Below are 22,300 nucleotides of genomic sequence, written 5' to 3' on the forward strand. Positions count from 1 at the left end.
TATGCTTCTATCTTGCTTGTTTCTCTATTACACTTTTTAAGAAATACATGAAATTTTACAAGCCCTCTCATGTAATTAGTAGGCATAACTTGATATTACATGTGGATGAAGGTAAATTCTTTTTTCCCCCTGTGTGTGTGAATGAGTGCATATGCACACACTAACATAAACCCTTTAAACCAAGTGAAACTCCAATTTTGCTGTATCATTGCTTACTTTCAAAAAAGAGTTGAATGAAATATACAGAACAGCAGTTGACTAGATAAAAACTGAACAGCCTTGTTATCCCTAGAATCTCTTTCAGTAAGTGGAATAAAGATGTATTACATATTTTCAACCTCGAGGTCCTACAGGAGCAATTTTTGCTATTAAACTTTTTAAAAAACATCATTGCATTTGAAAAATTTAATTTCGGCATAACTTATGTAACATAAAATTAACCAATTTGTAGTTAACAATTCAGTGACATTTAGTAGATTCACAATGTTGTATAACCACCACTTTTATTTAGTTCCAAAACATTTTTCTCACTCCAAAAGGACTCCCAATTCTCACCTCCCTCCAAGTCTGGGCAACCCCTACCCCTCCAAGTCTGCATTCTGTCTTTATGAATTTATCTGTTTTATATGTCTATTTCATATAAATTGTTTCATATAATTCATAATTTTTCATCTTTTTTTACTTAGTATAATATTTCCATGTCTGTCTGAGTCATAGCATATATCAGTATCTTACTACTTTTTATGGCTGAATAATATTTCATTGCATGAATATATCACATTTCATTTATCTATGCAATGGATGATGGCCATTTTTGCTATTTACAGCTTTTGGCTATCGTATGTAGTGCTGCAATGAATATATGAGAACAAGTATTTGCTTGAGTATCTGCTATTTTCTATTCCTTTGCTAATATATCTAGGAGTGGAATTGCTAGATTGTATAGTAATTTTAAGCTTACTTTTGAGAAACTGTCAAACTTGTTCCCCTAGCTCCTGCACCATTTTACACTCCCATCAACAATGTATGAGGATTCCAGTTTCTCCACATCATTGTCAAATTTGTTATTTCCTTTAAAAAAAAAAACAATACCCTTCAGAAGAATGTGAAGTTGTACCTCATTGTAATTTTTATTTTTATTTTCCTAATGATTAGTGAAGTTGAGCATCTTTCCCTGTGCTTGTTAGCCATTTGTGTATCTTCTGTAAAGATGTGTCTATTCAAGCCCTTTGCTAGGTTTTGAAATTGGGTTGTCTTTATGTTGTTGAGTCATAAGAGTTCTTTATATATTCTAGATACAAGGCCTATATCAGATATTTGGCTTGCAAATGTTTCCTCCCATTCTATAAGTTGTCTATTTTTTCTTTTTTGATAATTTCCTTTGACACAGGAGTTTTAAGTTTGGATGAAATCTAATTCATCCATTCTTCTCTTTTGTTGCATGTGCTTTTGGTGTCATAACTAAGAATCCATTGTCAATCCAAGGTCATGAAGAGTTATTCCTGTTTCCTTCTAAGAATTTTATGGCTTTAGATCTTAGACTGTTGATCCATTTGGAAATGATTTTTGTATACAATGTAAGACAGGCATCCAACTTCATTCTTTTGCATTTAGATATCCAGTGGTCCCAGCACCATTTGTTGAAAATACTCTTCTTTCCCCTTTAAATATTCTTGATACTCTTTTTTTGAAAATCAATTGGTCATAGATATATGGTTTTTTTTTATGGACTCTTAATTTTATTCCACTATCTATATGTCTATGCTTATCCTAGTACCATACTCTTTTGATTACTGTAGCTTTGTAGTGAGTTTTGAAATTAAGAGTTTGAGTCTTCCAATTCTTTTCTTCTATTTCAATATTGTTTTAGATATTGGGCGTCCTTTGCAATTCTTGGCCTTCCCTTCTTCCATTTGTGAGGATTCAGACTTGCAGTGTTTCAAACACTGACTGTAGGTCAACAAATATCAGTCAGTTTCTCTCTGTCTCTTTCTGCTGCCTTTTAATTATACATTTATATTTATATCAGCTTAAATTCAATATGCTACTTTGAAACCTTTCTAATCAGAAGACACTTTTTCCTGTGTGTGTCACATGATACACACACACACACATAGGAAAAAAGTACATGTATATATTCCAGCTTTGAGTGGTGAATTGGTGAATTTTCAGGCACTGTGGCGTATCAGCATACGGCATACATTTTGGCTCTGAAAACATAACATATGGGGGATTTCTCACTGCACTGCTACTACTCTGGATGTCACCAGAGCCAAGTCCCCATTCCCTTCCTCCTTTCTTTCAATCCTTAAATACGCTATGGAAGTAATAAAAGAAACTGAAACTGACTTCACTTATCTAATTAGTGAAACTAAAATAAATAGAAATATTAAAACAGCACCTTCTGATAGGCTCTTTAGGAGATGAAAATGAGGCAGTCATTATATCAGTCCTGTATTACACTCTGTCCTGGGCACCTAGGCATTAGAAAGCTTAGTAAATATTAACACTTTAAGATTCTACCATCATGACATGAATGATTGGACTGCTATAGTTTTATAAATCCAGGGTTCTATTATGAATGGGTTCCACTGAGTTCTTGGAGTAAGTAGTCAGGCTAGTAAGATATCCTTAAAGTTGGTGAGAACTCTGAAATAGAAACTATGTTTTATTTAATAATATAGTTTGGGTATTTTTTATTAGTCTGCAAAGATAAGCCTGATTAAATGCCCTTTAGCTTGGCCTTTCTTATAAGAGTTTGTGAAAGTATTGAATATACAGTTTGTGCATTAACTAGAGGACATTTTCTCTACTGCCTGCATTTTTCATCCTTTAAAACCAAATTTGCTGGTGCAAAATTTTCCACAATATCCCACTGTTGGAATAATAGTGCAGTAAATGGAATATGATTAAAAAAACTTTCAGGGCTAAAACTCATATTTAAAATGAGATAAAAATTTATCTAATATATAAAAATCAATTCATTGGTGATTTTAGTTATTAATGCCATTAGAAGAAGAGTTAAAGCTTACCAGTTGTTATAATCTATTTATATATAGGCACATGATACTCTCCAACAATCATCCATAGAAGGCTCTCTGTTTGCATTTATGTTTATAAAATGTTTGCATTAATAAGATTACTCTGAGAATATCCACTAAATAGTTGTGGTACCTATAAAATATTTATGTGTGAAATAAATGGAGAACACACAGTGACATAGTCATCTATTGAAAACACATGCGTTTGATGTTGGATCAATGTATGTGTAGGATACTTGGAGAGTTTACCTTTATTCAGCTATATGCTGTTTGGAAATATACAATATTTTGTGAGTCAATTCCAAGCACATCATTTATTAAGTGTCAGTGTAGCTTATATGTTTTTATTTTATTTTATAATGCCTGTTATGTGCTAAATACACAAACTATCTTAAAGGTTGGGTTATGAGTCCCTTTCTTTTAATTTTTGAAAGCTACATAAATACATTTATTTTTCTGCTAGAGTGCCTTTTAAGCATTTGTTGAGAGTTTACCTGAGAAAATAAAATTATAAATCTTTTTTGGTAGTAACTAGGAAAAGTAATATTTAGCTAGCTTCCCATATTTATAATGACCTAGATATTCAGAGACATTGTAGGATACAGTCAGCCCTTGGATAGCTCTCCAAGATATCTTCTTAGTGCACCTTTAATCATGGAAAAGAGGACTGCGAATGGATAATGTAATTGCTGTTGCTGGACATATCAAGAGCTACTGCATCTTTACGATTCATGAAACTGGGTTTGTGCATGTCCCTATCAATACCATATGCTTTTCATATCTTAGTATGCTAGAGAGAAAAATGTGATTGCTATTACTGAGCAATAATTTTTCTAATTTATATTCATTTCAAAATGTTTACAGTTTATTAGCTGTGGCTGGCATCTTATCTACCCTCCCCTGCTAGGAGGCCCTGGCCAACGCTCCAAACGCTGGTAGCATGCTCTTCCTTCCTGCCTCTCTCACAACCCAGGTGCTAAATGCAAGGCCCTTCTACTACTTACTAAACATCCTGCCCTCACTCAACTAAAATAGAATCCTTAATTCTAAACTGTAAACTTCTTCTTTGAAAGTCAGATAAGGGCCAGAAGAGATCGATCATTTGAGAAGCACATCCACAGTGATGACAATTCCCTATGATCTCCCTAAACTTGGAATGGAATCCAAATTATTTTCCATCCACCAAATCTTAGGTAGTTTGTCCCCATCCATCCCATCCCCTCTCCTTGTTTGTCTCATCTCTCCCAGATCACGGCAGTCACATGAACTCGGGTCATTTCCAAGAACAGACCAAGTTCTTTCTGGTAGCTTTTGCAGGGGCAAATTCACCTGGCCGGAGTGCTTTTCTCTGTTCATTTTACACATATGTTCCTTCTTTCCCATTAGATTTTGCTTTAAATGTAAACTGTTTAGCAAGACTGTGTGGCAAAAAAAAAAAAAAAAAAATGGCTCTTCCCTTATATTCTCTTTCTTCACTCCTCGCTTCATTCCCTTTTGGCCTTTATTGCAGCCAGCAATTACCAGTTCTCTCATGTATTTGGCTTGTCTCTCCCCATTAGAAAATGTCTTTGTGATGATAGGGAATGAATGCCTGTTATCTCGTTCACCAATGTTTCTCCAGTTTCTAGCACGGTCCTTAGGTTATTTTCAATATTGAATAAACATTTATTGAATGCATACAAGCATAAATGAATTAAATATTTAATGTACAAAAAGATAGGCTAACAGTACAATCTGGAGCTAAATGGTACTAAATAGACTTGAGTTTTAATCTCAGCTTTAGTGTAAACTAGCTATGAGCTTAAAAATTTGTTTTCGTGTGGTGAGAACTTTGTGTGTGTGTGTGTGTGTGTGTGATGAGAACTTTTAAGATTTATTCTATTAGTAACTTTTAAGTATATGATACATATAGTTAATTATAAGTCACCATGTAGTACATTACATCCCCAGGACTCATGTATTTTATAACTGGAAGTTTGTAAATTTTGACCACCTTCACACATTTTGCCCATATCCCTATTATGGGATATTTTTATAGGCCATGAGTGATAACATTACAGGGAGCAGACCATTTTAAAGTGTTAGATTTTTACATAAGAAAACTCTTGATTAAAAAAGCCCTGAAGAAAAGTGATTTTTTCCCCCCCAACTGTCAAATAACAAAATTATCAATGAGCGGTTGTCTCACAGCTTACTTAGGAACTTTGAATGTTCTACCACATTTGTCAGCCACATATGCCCTCACCATTGGTACCACCGTAGCGTAGACTCCGCTTGTGGGTGGCATGAACATGGCTAGTGTCACATGAGGTCAGATTTGTTCCTTCTGGGTCACTGGACTCCTCGGCCTCTGTCTTGGTTTCTGCACCTATGCCACAGAGAACTCAATGCTTGCACCACCTTTTTCAGAGTGCTTCTGTGAGGACAAATCGAGAAAATGGAATTGAGGGCACATGAAAATTTAAAAACATTATGTAAGCAAAAGATAATCTCCCCACTTTGTCATGAAAAATAAAGATTTGAATACAGTCAGAGAACTTGGAAAAGTTTCAGCAGGCTCTATTTGTAGGAAAGTTAGCGTTGCTTTGCTTCTTCCGCACCGAAAATAGCGGAGGAGAGGTGAATTGGAAAATGGTTTTTTATGAAAAGATACGGTGGAAAGATTGTTTTGTAACATCTGAAGCATGCAAGCTGCATTTTCAGGCCCATTGGTGAGAGAAGGACGGGTACTGCCTTTCCAGCATTGCTGACACCTGGAGGGTTTAACTCTCCTTAAGTAGAGGCGGGAGAGATGCAAGTGGTTGAGCGACAGCATCGGTGAAAGAGACCCACATCTACAATAAGGGGAAAGAGGGAAATTGGAGCCGCTGCGGTTCCCTATTTTCTAGTCTCTTCCTTTTTCACGTGTCTTCCCAATTCCTTCACAAACGGTGGTCAATTGATTATGTTGATTTCCAGTTTTAAAATTCAGCTCCCTTCCTGAACCTTTCCGATAGATAGGGATTGGGGGAGGATGGATGGATGGGAGGGAAATCACTAAGTCAATACGGCAATGATTGTACACTGGAAGCGTGTTGCTGTACGACATCGCCCAGAAGCTGCTTTATTTGTTTATCAATGAACATCCTACTGCGTCCCCGAGATGTAGGTCAGCCGCGGATCACAGGCAGTCTTCGCGGCGTACCCAGACCGGGAGCCCTGCTGATTTCTGCACCCTGGAGTGCGTCTGAGCTGCAGGAGCGAGAGGAGACACCTGTGCCTGAGGGACGCAGGTGAAGTCCCATCAACCTTCCTGAGACTTTTCCCCGGGGCTTTCCCATCCCTCAACCGCTTACGCCTCATCCTCATCTCTCCTGACGTCTGGGACCCGAGCTTCTCTGTTTAACCGGTGCTTTTCCCGCTCTCTCCCCGCTCCGCACCTCAGCTGAGACACAGTGCTCCGCACAACTGGGCATGCCTAATACGCTGGGAAGGCTCGGGCTGCAAGAAGCAAGCATTTGCACCGTCTGCGCTCCCCTCCCCGCTGCAGCTGCCTCCTGCCAGTCAGGCGACCCGACGTGCGGCGAGGCCCAATGAGGGCCCGCGGCCTTCGAGGAGGCCCCGCCTCCCGTGGCACCCTCACCAATGAGGGGATGGCGGAGGTGGGACGCACGCCGGTTCCGCCTCCCCAGTTAAGGCCGCTGGTGGGAGCCGGGGCCCCGCGCGAGTGAGGGACGACGGAAGGGACCGGCCGCCTGGGCGCGGGGCCGCGCAGCCCGACGGCGGGAGTCGCAGACGCGCGCCGCATGGGCCAGTGAGGACGCGCGGAGGCCCCCTCGCCGCGGCGGAGGCGGAGCCGCGCGGGAGCCCGGCGCTGCCCGGCGACCCTGCGTCCGAGCGAGCGGCACCTTGCGCTTCGCCCGGGGCCGGTGCGAAGTCCGCGCTATGGAAGAGGAGAAATACTTGCCTGAGCTGATGGCCGAGAAAGATAGCCTGGATCCATCCTTTGTGCACGCATCGCGCCTTTTGGCGGAAGGTAGGACTTGCCCCCACGGACGGGCACACGCCGCCCGTGTCCCCCGCGGCTCGGCCAGGGGAGTGAAGTTAGGCGGGGACGCCGGTCTCCCTTGCAGGGGAACTGGGAGGACAGAGCCCGTCCCTGGGGCCGGCAGCAGGGGTCCCCCCCTCTACGTCTGAATTTGGGGAAGACCAAAGCTATGAGATCTGATGGCAGTGGTGATGTGACCTGTGAGGACCATTGGCAGAGAAACCGTAAAGTGTAACGCGGTCTGCGGGGATATTTTCACTTCGCTGAGGGAAGAGAAATCAATTTGGAAGTGAATGGTGATCAATGTAGTGTTCTAAGAGCTTAACTACAAATCAGCATTTTCTTCTTTTTTTTTTTTGGTCTACATTTGGGAAGTGATTTTGATACCCTTTTGTCTCATTACTGTCTTTCCTATGCAAAATGTTAGAATTAACCTAGATAAAACTATGCCTTTTCGTCTCCGTTTGTAAATGTGGCAGAGGCTGAAGTGCTTATCAATTTATTTGAAGTGTGATGATTGGGTACACCGTGAGATATTGGTCCCCGGGAACACTCCACAATTGATCAACTGTTTTACCAACTGTGCATTTTCTTTTGTGTACCTGAAATGTTAAAGGAGATTTAATTCCCAGAGAAACATGTATGTCTAGGTTTTTGCGTTGCTTGGAAAGGCTGTTTAGAAACACACACACACACACACACACACACACACACACACACACACACACACACCACAAACTTCTGTGTGAGAGAAACATTAACTAAATTTCTCCATTTGTCTTGAAATAATGCCGTGTACATGCCTTTTTAAAAACAACTTCAGATTTTTTTTTTTATGAATGCTTCATTAGTAATGAATTGCTTCATCATCAAATTGACTACCGTGCAGTTTTGCAGCTGAGGTGGTTATGGACTGACTTGGAGCAAAACTAAAAGTGGTAACTTCTCTTTTATAGTCCTTCAGCATCAAAAGAAATATTTTCTTTTTTTGAGACATAGTTGCACATGGAAGGAAAAAAATGTAATCTTTCATGTATGATTCAAATGGACCACTAAGTTTAAATATTTTATTGATCGATTATTATTTGCAACCACAATAAAGTGTAATGTGTTTTTCTGTTTTTGTGTACTGAGGAATTAAGAAAAGATTTATTGTCAAAATACTGAATGTGTCAAACAACAACTGTTTTGCAAGGAAAAGTTGGTTCTGTAGATTTAGGAAGGTACAGTGCAATTATGCTTACTACTTTCTTGGTTCCTGAATAAAAAAAAGAGTTAAAGTTGAAAAGTAAAGTCAATTAAAAAAATTAAACTCTCCCTCACTTTATTACAAAAATAAAAGTAACTTCATAATAATAACTTCATAACAGTATTGAAAATCAATGAGTTAATACATGCTTAAGATTGCTCAAAATGATTAAAAATGCAATTAAGCCTTCTCAAATAATTTACTTAAATATTATTTTCCAGATAGGTCTTCATTTAACTGATAAAGTCTTTAAAATGAAAACAAAGTTACAAATTGATCATATTCTCTGACTTGCTAATTGGACTACTTAGGACAGCAGTCTCAATGATTAATTCATCAATCATTAATAAAAGTTAGTATACTTTTGAAAACTGCCAAACTAAAGAAATTCTTAATAGAGTGGGTAAGTATTTATGTGAAGCAAAAAACAGACACACAAGGCTGTGCACCTGGTTCCCTAACATTTTACCTTTCCCAGGAACTTGGTTTCTTGATACTTAGGAACATGTTCTGACATACCTTGTAATTTAGTTTTTTCCCAGTAGGGGGAAGCATGTCCTACTTTTGTAAAGAAATGGAAGGAAAAAGCCCCTAAAAAAAGAGAAAAGCATCTCAGTAAGAAACAAAGAGGTCTCCAAATTTCAGGGAAATTCATAATGGGGAAAAGAGAATGGAAGAGGTCGTAATAATCTTGGAGTATACAAAGGGATATGCAAAAAAAAGATGCATGAGGCTTAAATTCCCAGATTGTACCTGAGGCTCCTTACATGTGCTTATTGAAGAGTATAAGGCGAGTATACTTTGGAATCTCCAATAAATCTTCTTGTGCATTTTACATTATATATCTTTCATAATCTTTTCAAAGGTCATTTGCCAAGATTTTCAGGCTTTGTTTCAGATCTCTATAGGAGAGTGTGTTGAGATGATTTTATTTCTCATACCTGGATTGGACTGATTGAAGACAGTGGCTATAAATAAACCTGACATAGATATTCGTTTGGAAAGAAGGTGCACAGTGAAGTACATTTCAGTCAGTAATGTGCAGACAGTCTCAAGACTGAGTGAGTAATAAAAATGATCCAGAGGATTCAGTTCTTCAGAATGATTTTCCGGAAGCTAATATATATAAGGGCAGTGATGTAAAACAATGAACTTGCACGATGATTTATGTTGCTTCCTTGATTGGTGATAGATGCAAATCAATGCTCAGTTGTGACTGTTTCACTTAGAATTGAGGGCCATGGGTTTAGAGTACTAGTTTGTTGGTTATTTTGTTCTTTTCGTTATAGTTTGTCTTATTTCACTTGTTTTTTGCTGTATTTTCAGTAGTGAAAGCTAATGGAGGAGCCCAAACATTTTATGTATTTGATTGTTACTTAGAAGCGATCTTGAATAATATAGTTTGAAGAATGTGTATAATATGTTCGATTGATTAAAATAATATTTCTCCTGTGATTATGATATTGTTTAATTACCCATTTGTTAGGGAAGGTACTCCTGATACGATAAAATAGCAGACTCAGCATGATCCTTAAAGTCCCACTCGGCCTCTGTGTTGTTTGCCAGATGAAATTAAATGAGGTTATTTATATCTGTGTTACTCTGGGAAGTGCATATATCTGTGAATCCAGATACCTGGAGTTTAGTTCCACTTTTGATTAAACTGAGTCTTGGTAAACTTCCCTTCCCTGGGCCCTGTTTCCTTGTCCCTCAAAATTAAGGAGTTTGACCAGATGATCTGTATGTTTCTTTGTAGTCCCAGATGTCATTAGATTTACAGAATCCTCTGGTTGGCAAGATTTCCTCAACTGAATTCTTCACAAATATTGGTAGATTCATCATTGCTTTGGTTGGCTCATATATGATTAAGTCATATAGTGCCAAATATTCCAATACTTCAAATGGTTTCTTAAAAGCTCTAGGTGCTGTTTTCAAATTTTGGTGAAAAGATTGGCCATCCATCTAGGATTGGCCTTCGTGTTTGCACATACGGATTACTTTTAAAACCATGAGAGAAACAGGGTTTTGTATTGATCACAAATGCTGACTTGTAGTGATTTAACTGCATGAAGGTTCTCAGTAAGGGTCATTTTAAAATTTAGAATCACTTGAAAGTTTAGATTGTGTTCTTTAAAATATTTTCTATAAAGCATGCTGAGTTCTTAAGGAAAGGTGTTGGTGTAATCTCTAAAACCAGCTTCTGAGAAAAAAATAGAACTTATGTGAGTTTTTCTTTTATTAATATAATCTCTTTTTTACTCCCAATAAATTTGGGATAATCTTATGTTTCTTAAATAAAAAACAAAAATTGGCAAAAGAACTAAATTATGTATCTTTGATCTGCTATTAGAACACAGTTAAGATTTAATAGAAAAATTATGCTTTTGCAATTAAAACACATGGGACAGAATGTTAACATTTCTGCTTCCTGTAACATATAGACTATGTCATTTTTTAAAATACAAATGGAAGTTATATAAATGTAAAATTTTGCTTTTAAAATTTTCCTTAACACTTTAATGGCATTGTGGACTTGACCTCAACTTGGAGCTTGATTTTTCTAAGAAAAGTAGCACTGCCTTACTTTTTGAATCACTGCTGAGTAGAATTTGAATTCATAAATCAAATTATGAAATAAATTATCTTATGAAAAACTATTTCAACAAGGGTTTTTAAAATACCATATTCCCTATGGTCACTTATCAGTGTTTTACTTGAACTTCATTTGCCCTTTTCCTGTTTCAAGGGCAATTCCAAACCTTGTTAAGCCTCCTCATTAACCCATGTGTCCTTCACTCGTGGCAGCTGATCTCATCCTCTTCTTCAGTGGGAACGATGGATATAATTCTGACATTCTTCAACTTTTTACCGCCTAAAAACTCCCATACTCCTCCTTACTGTCTTGCATTCCAAAAGATGAAATGCTTCCTTTTGTTCAAGGCTGACTTGTTCATCCATATCCTTGACCCTAATGCTCTTCCTGTCGTTACATGCTTTTACCTACAATGTCTTCCCCCTGGTCCACTCTTGTTTCGTGGCAGCCTGTAAACGTGATCCAGTGAATACTTGTTTCACTGTCAAAAGTAATAAAAATAATCTCTCTTGACACTTATCTTCCCTTGTTTCCTTCAAGTTTGTGATTATCTTGGTCATCCTGGCTGCCTCGCTTTCTCAGTTTACCTCTTCAGAACTTCTCAGTCTGGCTTCTTCCTCATCACGGTCCTAAAACCAGCAACCCTCGAGCTCAAATCATCTCATAATTGCCAAGTCCAGTAAAATTTTTCTGACCTCTCATCAGGTCTCTTGGCTGCACTTTCCGCTGTTGATCTTTTTCCAATTTCTTGGTTTCTCCATTGGCTTCCAAGCACTAACAAGCTATTGGTTTTACTCTTCTTTGTATCTTAGCCTCACCATCCTACAACCTCTGCTCCCCACCCCAACACACACACACTGTGCAGTCACAGTGGCTCATTTAAAATCGGAGGCAGACCATGTCACTCTTCAAACAATGTTCTTCTAGAGCAGGCTCCTCTGACACCCTGGTGGCAGAGGGAGGGGATACCCCCTTGATCTTCTGGGTGGAGGTGAAAGCACAAGATCCCCACTAGGCATCCATTAACACCACTCTTGCCAGGAGGGCGAAGAGCACCTTCTTACTGCTGCCTCCCTGGCCTCCAGCGGCACGAGGAACCATAGGCAGGCCTCACTCCTATCGGAGCATGGTGTAAGTTCCCGCAGGGGAGACCACGGACACCACCCTGGCTTGGAGGGAGAAGGGTGCCCACTCATTGCCACCACTATTTATGATGTATACACATTACTAGGAGGTAATAATAACTTATATATTGCTATTCATGAGGGTGGAAGTCCAGCATCTTCACGTGGCCTCCACTGCCACCGGGAAGGCTCCCTGTTGTGGGTGGAAATGAACTATTCCCCCTCCAGTCTTCTCTGTTTCCCCCCAGAGGGGAAAAGAATTCTTCTTTAGGGATGGATGAGATTGAAAGTTTAGCCTCCCTGTTTAACCTTTCTTGGCGGAGGTGAGGATGAGACGCTGGTTTTATTTTGTTGTGTTTACTGTGTTGTTTGACCAGAGGAGGATGTTTGCTGTCTAGAAGTTTGCTGTCTTGCTAGGTTGCCCTCTTTCTAGTCCTTTGGCTTTTTCTGAAGGCTGTTTTGGGTCTGCTTGTGTTGATGTTTCTGGATTACCAGCTTTTCCAGTACCCATTTTGGCACATGTGAGGCGCAAGGAAAACTAGGGCGATCACTGCTGTGTCGCTCCTGCATCTCGCGGTGCCCAGCCGCCTGCCTTCTTCTTTTCACCTTCCACGAAGTCTTCTCTATTTCTTACACCTATACCAGTCCCCGTGCATTTGTGTTTTAATGTATTTCCTTTTCAAATTTTCTTGTGAATGAATGTCAGGCCTTGTACATTCATATTTCATTAACTCGTTTTATTAAAATGAGCATGACCAGGATAAATCCATCTGGATAAGGGGCAGCATATTTTTCTATCTATTTATTGTAGAGAGACTTGGTGACACAGTACCTGAGAGTGGGAACACAATAAGGACTGATTATTGTCCTTAGTGTCTAAGTAAACAATCTAGATTGAAGCTGTTTGTTCCCATAGCAGCTCTAGAAGGGAAGGAAGTTTTAGAGGAGGTTTTTAGAAATCCTTAGAAATAGCTTTATAGTATCACCAGTTTTTATTAAGTACTTATTTATTTGGATACCTTATTTGATCTCCTTTTTTGGTCTGAATATATATTATAAGAAATGTATATTAATTGCCATTATGTTCTGACAATGGCTTGTTTTTTAAAGTTATAAGCAATATAATATCTAACATACCCATTGATTGAAATATGATATCTTTTCTCACAAAAAATGGTGAATTTCCATAAAATATAAGCATGATATAGAAACAGATTTTTCAAAAAGGATGCTGGTTAGTAGCAGACCTCCCAAATGAATGTTGGTGAATAACCTTGTTATATGACTTGTTCGTTTTCTTAAGTGGCAAGCTCGGAAATGATTGCATGTTTTATTTGTTAAAAACTTGAGAAGTCATAGCCAAGCAACCTGCTGCTCAGTCATTATTAACTATTTTGGGAAACAAGTCATCTGTAGCATAACCTCCGTTGCTTACATTTGTGTCGTGGACACTACTTCGAGAAAAACTTGCAGTAGAGAGAGATAATAAACACCTGAGTGACAGAGTTTTAGGCCATGTGCTATAGCTAAAGCTGACAGTTTAGCTGCAGTTTGGGGAATGAATCTCACTGGGCTAGCACTCTCCTACATTTGACTCTATCCTCATGCTTGCCCTTGAAGGTGTGTTGCTAATACCTCTCTGCAGTATGCGCTACAATATATGGAGAAGAGTCTGATGTTTAATTTATTAGGTTTTAAATATCTGTGGGGGATTCACCATATACATAAAGTACATAAAGAACAGTGCAAGGGAAGATCTGCTGGGTTTTACAGGTGATGACATAGGGATTCAGAGGAGGTCATGCCTACTGTGAGTCATGGTAACCATAGATTCAGCAGCAGCAGCAGCATTGTTATTGCTCTCAGCACTTATTGGAAGGTTACTCTTTGTCAGGCACTGTACTAGATGCTTTGCATGCATTATCACACTTAATCTACATGCATTCATCTTATGAGATAGCTATTAGCATTATCTTTGTTTTGGTACTCCCAAAAAGATTTGCAGTAGAGAGAATAAACTCCCGAGAACACCTGAGTGACAATCTTTTAGGATATTTATTATAGAAAAAATTACAGTTTAGCTACAGTTTAATGAAAAAAGGTGAAGAATTAGAGAAATTAATTTATCTCAGGTCATACAGTAAATAAATTGCAAAGCTGAAGCCCAGACTTTCTCGCCCAGAGGCCATGTGTAACCATTAAATCACCATGATGCCTCCTGTGGAGGGGGCAGGATTTCAGTCAGGCTTTGAAGGAAAGTCAAATATTAATACGCAAAGTATGTGTACGAGTTCATGATTGTTGCCATGAACTTCTGAAGTACATTCCTCAGCAAGTATTGGATGAATTATTCCAAATAAGTATAGTATACAAAAGGCAAGTAAATTTACAAATGGGAAATTTATGTAAGTACAGAATTAGGTTGAGGATGATTAAAACAGCCTACATTATCTCAGTGTCTTATATTGACTATTGTTTCTGAGGGAGTTTGGTGATAAAGTCTGGTAAGGACAGGAGAACATTCCATGCCTTTTTTTTTTAATCCAAAAGGGATTGGAAGACTTTGTTCGGCTTGCTGAGGCAATTTCTTTCCATGTTTTTTAAAGAACTGCTTACATTTCCTGAATTCTTCTAGGGAGGAAGAAACAGGTCCTGTGTTGTATCTTAAGCAGGGTTAGTCTTATTTAAAATTTGTAAGTGAGCAGATTTCACATGTGGTCAGAAAGAGATAACGTGGTAACGTGGCTTGATTTAAATGTTATCTGTAGGTTCTAAGGTTTTAGGATGTAATAACTTTGAAACAGATTGGTTGGTAGTATTACACTGTTATCAATTGATTCCCATTTCCTTTAAAAAAGATTAGATTTTACTCTTCTCACAGAAAACAGAATGAATGTGTTTTCTCTAGAGCGTGGTTATTTTTAGCAGATTCATAGAATTGTATGTCAGAAAATGACGCATTTTGACTACAACTCAGGAGAGGGAGCTTCCGTGACAGAAGCTCAGTGAAGAGGCTGGAGGAGAAGAAATTTGTTAATTTTGAGGAGAAGGGGTGACTAAAGTAGTGGCTGCTTTGGCTGAGCATACACTCTGGCTCAGGTCCTTACGTTATATCCACAGAGGCAGGTAATATCGTCCCTGTGTTATGAGAAAAGATAGAGACAGACTGGAGGGTAGCAAAATCAATTTGGATTTTGTAAGTAATGAACCAGAAATTAAGTAAATGTCCAATTATACTGTGAAAGAGTGTCAGAAAGGAACCATTAAACCTTGAAACATTAAACACTATTGAAGAATATTGCTTGTTTAAGGAAATACTAAGATCTTTCTTTGGAAAACTTTGAGAAACATTAAATACCTGTTATGGTAGAATTTATTGTTTCTTTTAAAATACTTGTCTCCAGGAAACTTAAGGAATTTGATTTTTTGGAAATTTTCTTTACATGCAGCAATAACACTCATGTATAAGAGAAGACTATAAAATGCAAGCAGATGAATGAATACCTAATAGAATATACTTTTTATTAGACATTTAGGTAGGTAACTGTTATAAATGAGGAAATGTAAGTGGGTGTTAAATTGAATTAAGGATCATACATGTCTTCAGATAGTCTTAAGTTTTTCTTTTTGGAGGCAAAAACTGGAAGCTGCCTTTTCATCCATCCAAGATCTGGTGGAAGAAGTGATCTTTAAGGAATTGTGTGAAGATGAAATAACAGTTGGTGGCTGAGGCATTTTATCATATGATATTGTTTTGGAATGGACTTTAGGATGGTTAGATGACTTTTTAAAAAAAATTTTTTATTAAGGTGTGATTGATATACACTCTTATGAAGGTTTCACATGAAAAAACAATGTGGTTACTGCATTTACCCATATTATCATGTCCCATCCATACCCCAATGAAGTCACTGTCCTTTAGTGCAGCAAGATGCCACAGATCCACTATGTGCCTTCTCTGTGCTACACTGTTCTCCCCGTGATCCCCACACCATGTGTACTAAATATAACACCCCTCAATCCCCTTCTCCCTCCCTCCCCACCTGCCCTCCCACACCCCTCCCCTTTGGTAACCATTAGTTCATTCTTGGAGTCTCTGAGTCTGCTGCCATTTTGTCCTTCAGTTTTGCTTCATTGTTATACTCCACAAATGAGGGAAATCATTTGGAATTTGTCTTTCTTGGCCTGGCTTATTTCACTGAGCATAATATCCTCCAGCTCCATCCATGTTTTTGCAAATGGTAGGATTTGTTTCTTTCTTATGGCCAAATAGTATTCCACTGTATATATGTACTACACCTTCTTTATCCATTCACCTGCAGATGGACACTTAGGTTGCTTCCATATCTTGGCTATTGTAAAAACTGCTGTGATACACATAGGGGATATATCTTTTTGAATCTGAGAAGTTGTATTCTTTGGGTAAATTCCAGCGAGTGGGACTCCGGGGTCAAATGGTATTTCTATTTTTAGTTTTTTGAGGAACCTCCATTTTGCTTTCCACAATGGTTGAACTAGCTTACATTCCCAACAGCAGTGTAGGAGGGTTCCCCTTTCTCCACATCCTTACCAGCATTTGTTGTTCTTAGTCTTTTTGATGCTGGCCATCCTTAATTGTGTAAGGTGGTATCTCATTGTGGTTTTAATTTCCATTTCCCTGATGGCTAGTGATGTGGAGCATCTTTTCATGTGTCTGTTGGCATCTGAATTTCTTCTTTGGAGAACTATCTCTTCATATCCTCTGCCCATTTGTTAATTGGGTTATTTGCTTTTTGGGTGTTGAGGCATCTAAGTTCTTTATACATTTTGGATGTTAACCCCCTGTCGGATATGTCATTTACAAATATATTCTCCCATACTGTAGGATGCCTTTTTGTTTTGTTGATGATGTCCTTTGCCGTACAAAACCTTTTTAGTTTGATGTAGTCCCATGAGTTCATTTTTGCTTTTGTTTCCCTTTCTCGAGGAGATAGGTTTAGGAAGAAGTTGCTCATGCTTATATTCAGGAGATGTTTGCCTATGTTGTCTTCTAAGAGTTTTATGGTTTCATGACTTACATTCAAGTCTTTAATCCATTTTGAGTGTACTTTTGTGTAAACAATAATCCAGTTTCATTTTCTTGCATGTAGCTGTCCAGTTTTGCCAACACCAGCTGTTGAAGAGGCTGTCATTTCCCCATTGTATGTCCATGGCTCCTTTATCATATATTAATTGACTAGATGACTTATTGCCTTAAATTAGAATTCTGAAATTAGTGAAAGATTGGAAATGATATCATATCCATATTAGGAATATTTGGTGGACTAAAACATTATGGTGATCAAAAGCTATTAATGGCATTAGATGAAATAGTAAGTATTCAGAATGAGTTACAATTAAACCAAAGTGTCTCTTTAAATAAAATGAGTAGAGTATATGTGTGTGTGTATGTGTGTGTGTGTGTGTACATATTAAGTATATACTAGCCATAGTACTCAATGAGAAACAGTACAGACTTGGTGCAGGTGGTTGTGGTTATCTGTGCTCAGTATTACTATCTGAGACCTATGTTTAGGTTGAGGGAGGGCACAAGAGTTAAAGGCAATTAAATAAGCAATTTACATAGGATCTGCTAAATGCAATGGTAAGGAAAACTTGATAATTTAGGAATCCCAAGCAGGTCACTTAAAGAAGTGTACAGACATAATGGAAGGCTTCCATAGGAAGGCACTTGTTAGTTGATATCTAACAAACAAGTAGGATATGGACAGGATTCAGTGAAAAAAGGGCTGCATTCAGAGAGAATTATACATTAATACAGCAAGCAGCATCTCCAAAGCCTGCAAAGACAGAGAACACTTATTTGAATAGATAGAAATTAAGTTTGATATTGTGATTTAGAATAATAAATATATATTTGGTCTTCCTCACTATTTCTGACACAGAGCTCCTAAAACCTTTGGAGTTTCCTGAAGGATGAAAGTAGTAAAGGTTTTAATTAGGGGACTTTTGTATGGTGGGAGCCAGGAGAAACAACCTTTTAATCACTACCTCCAGGGAGGGGAAAGGGGCTTGAGGCTGAATCAGTAGCTAATGGCCAATGATTGAATCAATCATGCCTATGTAATGAAGCCTCCAAGAAAACCTATAAGGACTGGGCTTGAAGAGCTCCTGGGTTCATGAACACATGGAGATTTGGGGAGAGTGGTGAGCTCAGAGGGTGGAAGCTCTGAGCTCCTTTTCCCTCGCCTTGTCCTACATCTCTTTCGTCTGGCTGTTCCTGAGTTATATCCTTGGCAATATACCTAATAAGTAGATGTGTATAATAAACTAATAAGTAAGATGTTTCTGGGAGTTCTGTGAGCCACTCTAGCAAATTAATTGAACCTCAGGAGGCAGTGGAAACCTCTGGTTTATAACCAGTTGGTTAGAAGTACAAGTAACAACCTGGGCTGGCAACTGGCATCTGAAGTTGGAAGAGCACAGTTTTGGAGGATCAAACCTCTTAATCTGTAAAATCTGATATGATTCTGGTTAGTGTTAGAATTGAGCTGAAATCTCAGACACCCTGCTGGTGTTCTTTGGGGAGACTGCACCCCTCCACCCCACAACGTTGGATTTGGGTCCAGGAACCCAAAAGATTAAGTATGCTTGGAAAACACAGTAAAAGAGAAAGCATCAAGAACAGTGGGTCTAAAGAGAATGGTAGAGGCTCACCACACATATCTTGTAAGCAATGTTACAATGTGCAGACTTTATACTAAAATCAACGGTAAAGCATTTAAAGGTTTTAAAAGCCTGCATGTGTGATATCAGAATTTCATTGAAAGTATAATGTGGCTGCTCTATTAAAGAATGGGTTCAACAGAAGTAAGACATAGGCCATTAGGTAGCTAGAGCAGCCGTCCAGGAGAGAAGTTGTGGTGACCTGAATTCAACTTAGGAGTGAAGAAGGGGACACAGCTAAAGTAAATTTAGCAAGTAAAATATAAAGAATCAGCTTGGATAGAGGTGATGAAAAATAAAGGTTGGTCAAGGCTGCTTTCTAGGTTGTTCCTTGGTAATTGGCTTAAGGGTGGTACCTGTTTCTGAGATAGGAATTAAAAGGAGGTTAATGCTGAGTTTAGCTGGATTTGCGTTGGAAGGTGTGTGTGGTGTTAAAGTAAAAATGCAGGTGGAAAGTTGTGTCTGGAGAAAGATATGTGCTGCATGTAATGGCTTAGGTTTCATTAGCATGTGCACAGTAGTTGACCTCCTGAGTAGAAGAGTTTACCCAGGAAGAGTGTACGGCGCGCAACAGGAAAGGGGTCTTAGGATAAAACCCCGAGGAACATCAGCATTTAAGGAAAGACAGAAGAAAAGTGATCCACAAAGCTGACCAAGAGGAGCTTCCTAGAATGTAAGTAGGAAAAGTCAAGTGAGTTCAGTGTCAGGTAAATAGAGTATTTGAAAATGAAATATTCGGTTAATGTTTTCAGGTGCTGCAGACAGGCCAAGACAGACAATTAAAATTTCAAATGGATTTGGCAACAAAGAACAAATTGAGGGAGGAGTTGGAGAAAATCCCAAATTTCTTCAGGTTGAGGAGGTAGTAGTGAGACTATGAAGAGAAGGAGGTTGTAAAACTCCTCCAAGAACTTGGAGTTCATAGAGGAGAGAATTAATTGATTGAAGTGCGTGAAATGATTATATTATAAAAGCAATCACTTTGTTGAACCATAGGAAATGATATTTAATCACTTTGACCTACAAAAACAGCAGTCTTTACCTATGGAAGGGGACAGTAGAATGAAAAAGGCATTTAGATGTAGTTGGTTAACAGCATAGATGCTGGAAATGGACTCTCTAGGTTTCAATTTTGTTCCTATTATTAAAGGTCTGTGTTATTTTGGGTGAGTTACTTTACCCTCTATATTCCTCTTTTCCTCCTGTGTAAAATGAGGACACTGTTAGCTCTAAATTAACAAGATGAAGACAGCTACATATTGTTTCTTTTTCTCACTTCAAATCACAGTGCAGTTCCTAGACTGCTATCATCTCTGCTCTCCATTCCCTCTGCCTCCACCATGGTAACTTAGTGGAACATGGAGCAACCTTATACAAAAGTACATCTTATATCATAAAATTGTAATATTATCCCTGACTCCTAAGACTGTCTTTGAACTTCTGAGTCTTTCTTACCCCAATTCCACCTTTTATGCATCTATTTCTTTGCCAGGCCTTACTGACATGATGGTACATGTGGCTTTGTTGATCATGCCATCTTCTTGATGCATTTTCCCCTCAAATTTGTGATTCTGCAGTTAGTATGGAAATTTAGTGCCTGCATGCTGATCCTCTGTGAAGCTGTGATCCGCAGTGAGCATGAGATGAGTGCCAGAATCTGCTGTACGCTTAGATCCTTACAACTATAGTATAGTAATTTCTCTGTACTGAATGACATTATAGTGTGAAAAGATATATGTATTATCTTTTATAGGTTTGTTTCAGGACTGGAGAAAATATGGACTATGTTGAACCTGAAAGTAGACATGTGCGTGTGCAAAATTTTAATTATATATTTTAAGATTAAACAATATTTTATGAAAGATTTGTTATTGTGTGTGTGTGTGTGTATGGTGTTTCTTACTCTGGAATGAGGTAAAAAACGTTCAAGAGCTACTGTTAGAGTAGAAAGAACATGATAGGTGAAGTCAAATGCCAGTGTTTGAATCCCCAATCTGCTTCTTGGTTGCTTTGTGACTATGGGCAAATTTCTAAATCTTCTTGAGCCTCTGTTTCCTCATCAGTGAAATATGTTTTTGGCAAGTATACCAGAGGTCAACCAATCATCTCGTGAATCCTATGCAAGTGTATGTGTGGTATTTATCCAATGGCAGAAATTAATAAAGATTCTTCTCTTCACTCCACTTTATCTGGTTTTCTTACTTTAAAAAACTGAGGCAAATTTTAAGAAAAATGCAGTGCAGTTTTTAGGTTATACAAATTTATAAGTTTTGATAATTGCATAATGTTGTGTAAGCAGCACTCTTGGCAAGACAGAGAACGTTTCTGTTGGCCCAGAGACTCCTGATACACCCTTCGCATTAATCTCCATTTCCTTTGGCAACCACTATTCTGATTTCTAGCATCACAGATTACTTCGACTGTTCTTCAACTTTATGTAAATGGAATAGTGGGGTATGCACTCTGCCTTCTTAAGTTCAGTATGTTTTGTAAGTTATCATGTTGTTGCATTTATCAATAGTCTTTTTTTTTCTTGCTGAGTCGCAGTGTTCCATTGTATAAATATGCCACTATTGGCTTAGCCAATCTCTTGAGGGTGGACATTTGGGCAATTTTCAGTGTTAGTTTATTATGAATACTTCGCTATGATCATTCATGTACAATTTGCAGACATATTTTTCTTTCCTTGGAGTGGAACTCCTGGGTCTTAGAAAGTATATATGGGTAACATTATATTATATGGGAATGCCAAATCGTTTTCTGAAGTCGTTGTACTATTTTTTTCTCCTCCCAATGAAGCATGAAAACTCTGGTTGTTCCATTTCTTTGCCAACATTAGAAGTTCTGTCTTTTTAATAACAGTCTTCTCGTGGTTTCGAGTGGTAACTTACTTTGGTTTTAATTTGCATTTCCTTGATGATTAATGACACTGAGTGTGTTTTCATGTGCTTTTTGACCATTTTTACATACTCTCTTATTTGAAATACTTGGTTATAATGTTGACAAATTTTTAATTGGATTGTTGGTTTTTTATTGTTCTAGCAGTTATTTGTATGATCTGAACTTGCATCCTTTGTTAAGTGTATGTATTGCAAATATTTTCTCCCAATATGTGGTCTACCTTTTAATTTTCTAAAGTGTCCTTTGAAGAACAGAGCTATTAATTTTTTCTGAAGTCTAATTTATCATTTGTCAGTTTTTTCTTTATACTTAGTGTTGTTTATGTCCTATTTGTGATGTCTTTGCCTACCTCAAGGTCACCAAGTCCTTCTCAATATTTTCTTCTAGGAGCTCTATGATTTTAGCTTTTAGTATAGGCTTATGACCCATCTAGAAGTAATTTTTGTGTATGGTGTTAAGATAGGGTCACAGTTTTTTTCTTTTCTTCTTTTTTTTGGGATTTGAATATGCCGTTGTTCCAGCATCATTTGCTGAAATGGTTTCTGTTTGCTGACTGTCATGTTTAAAGTGTTCAAGGGTACAGGGTATACATGATGAACGTATTGAGTTCAAACAGATAAAATATAGGAATGGGAAGATTAGTGTTTAGGTGTATCTGAA

The 22,300-nt window shown here is 38.1% G+C and overlaps 1 protein-coding gene across 2 annotated transcripts in view; it reads left to right on the plus strand.

Annotated features, from left to right (window-relative positions):
- The first annotated feature begins 6,739 nt into the window (after nt 1-6,739).
- Nucleotides 6,740-22,300, plus strand: part of KHDRBS2 (KH RNA binding domain containing, signal transduction associated 2) — a 536,095-nt gene continuing 520,534 nt past the window's right edge. For both annotated transcript variants that reach the window (XR_005056018.2, XM_036998403.2), the window contains exon 1: nt 6,740-7,056. Coding sequence is in view for 1 of the 2 variants with exons in the window: in XM_036998403.2 (XP_036854298.2) it covers nt 6,966-7,056 (91 nt within the window). In the remaining variant the exon portion in view is untranslated. The remainder of the gene's footprint in view (nt 7,057-22,300) is intronic.

The sequence above is a fragment of the Manis javanica genome, chromosome 16, assembly GCF_040802235.1.
Source record: "Manis javanica isolate MJ-LG chromosome 16, MJ_LKY, whole genome shotgun sequence".
Lineage (NCBI taxonomy): Eukaryota > Metazoa > Chordata > Mammalia > Pholidota > Manidae > Manis > Manis javanica.